At 41.9% G+C, this 8,859-nt stretch overlaps 1 protein-coding gene across 5 annotated transcripts in view; it reads right to left on the bottom strand.

The window, feature by feature from the left end:
* LOC307175912 (uncharacterized protein) overlaps window positions 1–8,078 on the bottom strand; it is a 99,034-nt gene extending 90,956 nt beyond the window's left edge. For 2 of the 5 annotated variants that reach the window (XM_079901605.1, XM_079901610.1), the window contains exons 1-3: window positions 7,556–8,078; window positions 3,005–3,086; window positions 948–1,038 (exon numbers count right to left, since the gene is read on the bottom strand). In XM_079901605.1, coding sequence (XP_079757731.1) covers window positions 948–1,029 — 82 coding nt within the window. In that variant the 5' untranslated portion in view covers window positions 1,030–1,038; window positions 3,005–3,086; window positions 7,556–8,078. Of the gene's footprint in view, window positions 1–947; window positions 2,979–3,004; window positions 3,087–7,555 lie in introns of those variants that run through there. The other 3 variants (XM_079901606.1, XM_079901607.1, XM_079901608.1) reach the window with 3 other exon arrangements.
* Between the last annotated feature and the right edge of the window lie 781 nt (window positions 8,079–8,859).

Raw genomic sequence — 8,859 nt, forward strand, 5'->3', positions numbered from 1 at the left:
CAGATGTTGACTGAGCCTCAGACGGGTTACAAAAGCACCTAAGATCCCCTTGTCAGTACATGACGGAAATGAGTTCAAATCCAGCCTGCCTGACTTGTTCTTAATCACTAAGGTATGAAATTAAGCATGTTGCCCTTTGCCTGATTCTCCTTCTGAGGCCTGAATATTTCACTTAGCTCTCTGAGTGCAGAAGAGAGAAAATTCTCTCTCCTTGACGCAACTTGACATTAATATCCAACTCCCCTTCTCAAAATGGGTTGCTTCAACGAGCAGCAATGAATGCCGGGTCGTGGACCAGTCACCTTGATGACTAAGAGTCAGACACTAGGGAAAGAAAATGTTCTGTGACAAACCTACCCTTGTACAGAAACAAGACAGAAATGGGGGGACAGGGCAGAAGATAATGGAATAAGGCATAGGAAAAATAGCACATGGCATCGTGACAGTAATAATAATAATAGTAGTAGTAGTAGTAATAGTAATAATAATAGACTTCACTATGCTCTAGGCATTGTATTAAGTGCTTGGTGTAAGTGACTTCATTTTAACATTGAAAACAAGTCTATGGGGATGAAATATTATTAACATCATTTTATAGGCAAGAGTATTGAGGTTCAGGTAATCAGGTAAATTGCCCAAGCTCATATGGTTAGCAAGTGGAAAGCAGAGATTTGAACCAGCACCTACACTCCTAACCATTATGCTATAACCATTATGCTGAAGACATAAGAATTCCAATGGTCTTTCCCCATAACCCACTCCTGCACTCCAGACTTAAATAGTCCAAGATCAAGAGAGAGCAAGCTTGGAGTTGCCACTCTTCAGTGAGTGTCAATCATTTCAAAACAGTGTATTTGCTAACAAGATGCAGTTCCTGTGATAATCTTCTCAACCAGCTATCAAGAAACAGGAAGCAAAGATTCAAGTAACAGTATGTTCCTACTTACGAGGAAGGTGGGACAGCACAGTTGACACTGGGCTTAACTGTTCTGGAAAACGTGGTCCCAGTAGGCATACACGCTGGTACATTTTCCCCACCTACCAAATACAAAAGAAGTATTTCATTTCCATGTTGCTCTTCAAAGTTCCACCTCATTCGTGCCTGTCATTCATCCTCTGGCCTCTTCCTGTCTCCATTTCTGTACAGAAAGGTGCTGAGTCTCTGCTCTCGGATACGAAAAGGGTGTGTTAGGAGAGGGAGCCATGGTACCTCGATGTCTTTTTTTTTTCATCTTAATTCTATTATGCCAACTCCACTGAACTTAATTAGAGTGAATACAGAATTACACAATTACCCTCTGTTCTATTCTTCAGATGTTATATTTTGATAAAATTTACGACATGCTGCTCTCCCCTTGAACACCAGATGAACACTAGAAATGGATGTGTGTTGACATAAAATCTGTTATAATTACAATTGAAGTATAGCTTACATAATGATAGTGTTAACATAAAATTATAGATGTGTAGAGACAACGTGGTCATGCATTTTTTAGTATAAGTACATGCTTAGACCAATATCTGTTAGCGGAATGAAGATGGAAGAGAATTTTGGTTAAGCCACAAAGGCTGTTTAAGGAGTTGCAGATAGCTAAGGGGAACTCAAAGACCAGTAAGATAATATTTCCCCTGCCTGCCATGTTTGCAATTGCAAAGTGAAGGGAAGATGTGAAAGTAAGTACCCCTATGGAAATTACAAGACAAGTACATTTTTTTCTTTGAGTACCTGGGTAAATGCTTAAATTCTAATGTATATCAGTGATGCAAATTTTCAACTGAGTTTGATAAATCATAAAATAATAATTATACATATATGTATATAAAACTGCATGGAACTAGGCAGTTCAGAATTACTTCTAATTAAAGAGGTACCCTATGACAACTAACTTAAACCTTACAAAATACGGTTCCAAGTACCCTATCAGAGTGAAAAGCAGGAGACTGAAAGGTTTAGTGTAAATGTTTGTAGTCATGGTGTCTTAACTAAAACTGCTGTGTCACAAATACTATTAAAATAATTGTGACATTTTATTCACTTTTACTGCAAACAACAAAACAAACTATAGGTATTTTTTCATTTCAGGTAATTATTTTAGCTAACAGTTATTAAATGTTTTGGGAAGACACAGTGCTAATTGCATTACTTCATTTTACCTTTAAAATAGCGCTTCCATGTAATTATTCTTAATATCTCCATTGTATTAAAGTGTATCTCTAGTTTAGACCTTTCTTCAGAACTGCAGACTTGTGTATCCAACTGTGTACTCAGCATCTCTACTTGGACGTCACGAAAACATCTCAAATCTTATACCTCCAAAACTGGTCTTTAATCCCCCAAACATGCTCTACCCCAAACTTTTTCCATCTTAGGTGACAGTAACCACACCTTTCCAGTTCCCCAGGCCCTACATCTCGAATTCACCCTTGACCCCCTCTTCCTTTCCATTCTTGCATTCAATCTACCACGAAATGCTGTCACAACCTTCCCAATGTGCCACTTCTGAGAATTACCAGCCGCTAGCAGCCTGGTGCAGGCCACCAACATAGACCTCGAGGATCCTGTAGTCACCTCCCGAGATTCTCCCTGACTCCACTCTCTCCCCACATCCTCAAGACCACAGATAGAGTTATGCTTTTCAAACAAGAGACAGTTCATGCCACACCTCGGCTAAAATCCTGCCCCTGGCTGCCTACATTTAGAGTAAAAGACACAATGCATGTGATGGCCTCCCAGGACTTACCCAATCCATCCCATCACATATCCGACCTCCAGCCCTCCTGCTGTCTCTTCCTTCCCACTGACTAAGTCAGCCAGGGTGGCCTCCTTGATATTCCTCCAAGCTGCCCGGCATATTTCTGCCTTAGAGTTTTGGGACTGGTTATTCTTGCTCCCAGGGAGTGGTCTCCCCATCATACATTCTGACAACTCCCTCACTTCAAGTCTTTGCTCAAATGTCAACTTATAAAATCCACCCTGACTACCCTATTTAAAATCAGAACCTACCTGTACACTCCTCCAGCACTCCCAACCCAAGCCTCTTCAGTGAGCTTCACATCCTTTTCCTTATCCCGTAGCGCCCATCAACCTGTGACAAGGCACAGAATTTATTTATAACATCCGTTTCCACACGAGAGTGTAAGGAGGGAGAAAGCATGCAAGAAGGAGCACGCAGGCAAAGGCTCTTGTCTGATTTATTCATTGATACGTCCAAGCATAGAGAACAGGAAGATGCTTGATAAATAGTCCTGAAAAAGATACAGATGAGGAAACTAGTAGTAAAGCTCAGAAAGTTTAAGTAACTTCCTCAAGGTTCTAGAGCTAGAAGAGGGTCACAGTAGAATTCACACTTCGGGATGCCTAACTTCAAATCTCTTAGCCTCTCTGCTATCTTTTTTTTTTTTCTTCTTCTTTGCGGTACGCAGGCTTCTCACTGTTGCAGCCTCTCCCGTTGCGGAGCACAGGCTCCGGACGCGCAGGCTCAGCAGCCATGGCTCACGGGCCCAGCCGCTCCGCAGCATGTGGGATCTTCCCGGATCGGGTCACGAACTCTCAACCACTGCGCCACCAGGGAAGCCCCTCTCTGCTACCTTAAGTCCATGCAATTCAGGATTTGTTTTAATCAGTGCCATGGAAATTCTCACTCCACTGAATAGGATCACTAAAGTGTTCTCTGTCTAGATTTATATATATATTTTCCATTTAAACAAAGGAAACAGAAGAGGGGAATTCATCATGGGTTATTCCGGTAGTTTTACAGCAATGTTAGCAATAATGACATTTAAGTAATAGTGATATTTAATGATAGCATAATAATAATAAAATAATAGCTCTTAAATGTATTAAAGACGAATCGCATGCTAAACTCGGTGCTAAAATATTTCCATGTACATTTTGTGCAAAATTCTTATGAATATTCTATCAGATGAGCTTGATGTGTAACTCAACCAGGCATACTTCTCTTATTCCGTTTTCAAAGATAAGGAAATTGATGAGAAGTGTGGTAACCGTTTGATCAAGATGAGACTAGTAGTAAGTTGTGAGTATGAATTTAAATTCAGGTCTAACTCCAGAATTTGATTCTCAATCCATACATGAAAATTCTGATAATTCCTTTGATAAGGGTATGTTCTCTCCTGGAAAACATCCCCCATTATGTCTGCCTGTGCTCATACCTTCAGAACACAGTCACGTTTAAAACATGATAAAAAGGTTTAAATAGTCTGCTTTAATAAATGGAAATATCTTCATCTAAACAATAACACAAAAAGGCAGGCTGAGCCCTTTGAAGTGGCTTCGTTGCTATCTTCCATCCAAAACAAGAGAAGGAATCAACAGCTGCAGAGTAAAGAAAGCATGAAACCCAGAGATGGAGGATTCTGTAAATGACCAATTACAAGACTACTAAGCCACACTTTCATAGCAAGAGGCAAAATATTCCATTAAACTGAAAATTCTTCTACCCCTCACTCCAAGGCCCACACAAACATTAATGCTGCATTTATTAGGATGTATTTCCTGTGCTCCATCAACTTGACTTTCAGCAACTGTATTAATACAGTCCTTTCGCTTTGCACATATATCTGAATGATGGATTCCATTACTGGAGTTTTGTAGAAAGAGTGGAGTGAATGAAGTAAAGTTTGGGAAGAGCCATCATAATCCATAATGATGGGCACTGAATCAGGACAAGAAGAAACCTCTCTTCTCATTTATTTGAATGAAAATTCTACTATATATTTATTGCCTCTGTACAGGGCCATGTGTTGAATAATGGAAAACAAGCATCTTTCATTTGGAGGTAGGATTTGTGGGCTCAAGTTTCGATGGGCCTGCAGAATTAATCTTGTTTTAGAAATGAAATAAAATGTAATTTCTTACTGTAAGTAGATGTGGTTAAACAACTGGCAACTTTGATGTCTTTAAATCACTGCAGTTTCAGGGTAGGCAAATCTATAATTATTTCAAGCACTTTTTTATTGGTGCAACAATTGAGCAGTGTACATAGTGGTCAACAACCTGGGCATTGTCAGACGACTCTAAGTTTGAATCTAGACTTTGCCACTCACCAGCTATGTGACTTTCAGCTATGAGAATCACTTTCTTCAGCTTTACACTGTGGATTATTATATGCCCTTTGCAGAACTACTGTAAGAACTAAATGTATATGGGCACAGTGGCTCATAGTAAGGGCTCAAATTAGTACTGTGGTCACGACTAGTAGTACTGAAAAGAAATTAGAACTTCTATTCTCATAAAGTGGCATATGTGTCCCTTTATCATTGTAATTTCATATCATTTTACTTTTGACCTTATAATTTAATAGCTTGATCCAAGAAACATTTAGCAGTAAATATAACTGAAAAAAGATTACCTGTCAAACATGAAATACTGTAGTATCAAGTGTGCTGGCACAATACTCTTCTCAGATAATTAACCTGTAAAAATATGTTATTGTCTTCTCTTTAATTGAGCACATTGAACATATATATGTACTGTGCCAATTGGCGAAAGGTCCATTAATTAATCAGTCTAACTATATGTTGCATAAACGTCTTCTAAACATAATCGTATATGTATTTTATTTGTTGGGAAAATGTGTTTGAGATTGTTCTTTTCTGCCTATTTAAAGTAAAAGAGGATGAGAAGTAGAGTTAGGCTTAATGTACTTTGCACTCCATTATGCCATGAAAATGCTTCTGTGCCCTGGAGACAACAACAAAAGATTTGCTTTAATGACAAGAATCAAGTATGTTCTAAAGTTTCCAGGTAGGAGGCGTATAGGTTGCAGTTTATATCAGAAGTCTATGCTCTCTCTCTCAACTGCGTCTAGAAGGGAAAGATGTGGTCACAAATGCTTCAAGGTGATATAGTAAATGTTGGAAAAGAGGGGGGTAGGAGGCAGAGTTTTGAATATCTCAAACCTGAGCTAGAAGGATTTTATTTAAAGAAAATAGCGGATATGATTTTTCACTTAAGGAAGCAAACCTGACATTAATGTAGGAAATTAGCTCTTTTAGCTATGATGCTTTCAAATGCACATGGCTGAAAACAAATTCAAAATAGTCAAAGGAAATTTAAAAACAAAAACCAAACAACAACAACAACCTCAACAAACAAGTACTAGAAATTCAGAGATGCAGCCATATTCAGATACAGTTGGATCTGGACGTTCCAGAGTATCAGCAGGGTTCCAGCTCTCTCTCCATCGCTCAGCCCTGCTTACCTCTGCAAGACTTTATTTTACAGAAAGTCTCTTCTTGTGCTGTATGGTCACTGGGAGTCCCAGAGTCATATCTCCCCAGCTTAGAAATTCCAGAGAGAAAAGACAATTCTTCCATTTTGCTCTGAGACAAAAGTCCTGGGGAGCAGTCTGATAGACTTAGCCGAGGTCAGATGCCTACCCATGAGCCAATCACCTGCTTTACTGGAGTTCAGTCCCTGGGCAACTCATCCCCGGGGCCCGTCAGGAGGCAGGATGGCATTATCTGGCAGTTCTCCAAGAAAAGCCTGCTGTTTTTGTAAGATGAAAGGGGAGAGGACATGGATAATGAAACCTGTATCTGCTTCTGTAAAATCCACAGAATCTTACTCCCTGCCCTGTGTCGATGACCATGCAGTAAGCTGACCCAGGAGGTCATTTTTCCCACAACAGTCTTTATATATATGACTAAGGAACACACTGGTAAAAGAATATGGGAGAAAGTCTGAGTATGACAAGTCAGCTAGACTGATATTAACTAAAAAAGCTGTGCGAAAATATCCTTAAAAAGTTGCCCCCAACTCACTCAAAGTCCAAAGTTGGAGCTGGAAATACAATGTCATGGAGTTTGGATAAGAACAGGTTTTCTCCAAGCTGAACTATGACACAGAAATTAGAGACTTCCAGAAACTATACTTTTTCAAAGAAAAAACATCACATGAGAAAAATGAGGCCTAGAAAAATTAAATGACTTAAGCTAATTAATGGCAGGACTGAGACTAGAGTATACTTTGGGTAATTGGCTATGGCCTTTTTTTTGTTTTTGTTTTTGTTTTGTTATCACTTCAGAACGAGACAAACTTAAAGAAAGGAAACACAACCAAAACCCACTTGTTTCTTACGTATAAAGTTACCCCTCGCAGTGTTTTGGAGGAGAAAACGCTGGCTCTTCCCAACGTTGGTTACATACACAAAGATTCCAAAGACAAGACAAGTGCTTTGCAAACAAAGTAACTAGAACCAGCTCAGGCTTCCCCGCGCCGGGTCCTACGTTCCACGGTCAGAACCACCAACTGTATCCCCCCGGGGAACAAGGTGATTCAGAAAAGCTGGCGCCTTCAGAGAAGGCAGAAAACTTAGCCGGGAAGAGAGTCAGGAGGAAACTTGCTCAGCTTCTTGCTGGGGTCTGAAACGATCCCAATAGAGTCCTTAAACCCCTCAGGTTTCCCCAATCAAGCACCCTCGCCTCCAACCTGGGCCTCCCCAGATCTGACTATAAGACGACAGAAGTCTGCGGACGCACGGAGAGCTGACCACCCCACGAGAGGGACCTACGCGCGGCCGCGCCCACTCACCCGCCGCTCCCCGGGAGACGGGAGACCAGCCCGGGGTCCAAGTCCTGGGCGTGGCAGACTCGTCCCTCTCCGGGCCCGGCTCCAGCTCACCTCGCCGCGGCCCGCCTGGGCGCCGCCATGTTGACCACGAAGGGGGCCTCGCGCCAGAGGCCCCTGAGCGGGCGCCCTGAGCGGAGCCGGAGCGCCGGGGAGGCCCAGGTCGGCGCCCTACGTCCCCCGCGCGCTCGCGCCCCGTCCACGAGCGACGAGAGTCCCGCACGCAGCGCCCGACCCAGGCTTCCGCGGAACCGGCGCCCCGCGCAGCCCGCACCGCGGCTCAGGCGGCGCCGAGGGCGGCCCGGGCGGAAGAGCGGGCGCGGGGCACGCGCTCGGTAACCTGGCAACGCGGAGCAACCCGGCGTTCCCGGCGAACCCCAGCCCTCCACCGCGAGGAAGCACGGACCCCCGCACCCGTCGGCCAGCCCGCGCCGCCCCCTCGGTCGCTCCGCCCGCCGCTGCCCGCTTGCTATGGTCTTTTAAATCCATGATACAACGTCTATAAGTAACAAATCTGTTAAACCCTAAATGTTTATGATATTCAAGTAATCCATTATCTGAATTATTCTTGAAGATAAAACATCCAAAGACTTCTTAATTGTATGGGTATACATACATAAAATACACGTGGAGGTAACTTGAGGGTAAGGGGCTAGGTATTATTTATCTTTTTACCTCGGACAATGTTCAGAATGGTGTTTTGTACCTAAGAAGCACTCATGTGTTGAATGAATCAGAATTGGTTTGCCATTCCCCACTGCCTTTATCTCACAATAACAGAAACATAAAGTGGGCAGAGCAGAAACGACGGCAAATAAATTGTCCTCTTAGTCACAGAATGCAGTTTCTAGAACTTAAAAAATAATTAGTCGATTTTGAAATAATTTTGTTTTACAAAAATTTCGTAAGATTGAAATGCTCTAACCTTAAAGCTCTCGATCAACTCTAAAGGAGGGCTTTAATTGGCTCTTCCTGAGTCAAGTGTTTATTCCTGGGCCGATAACTGGGGCCATTGTCATAATAGAAAGTGTGATTTGTTACCAGAGAAAGAGGAAAGTGACGCTGGGCTTGCAAGATATTTATATCTTCAGCCAGAGTGCATAGGATCTGGAACTTAATTGGTGACGCAGTATTTGTTTGAGATTATATGAATGAAAAATCTTTGTGTAAGAGTGATTAATCTAAAACTTGGCCAGTCATTGTCCTAGTGTCATATTAAATTGCAGGAGAATCTAGTTTTAGGCACAAAGATCATAAATATAAAATGT

The sequence above is a fragment of the Stenella coeruleoalba genome (genome assembly GCF_951394435.1).
Source record: "Stenella coeruleoalba genome assembly, chromosome: 17".
Taxonomy (NCBI): Eukaryota; Metazoa; Chordata; class Mammalia; order Artiodactyla; family Delphinidae; genus Stenella; species Stenella coeruleoalba.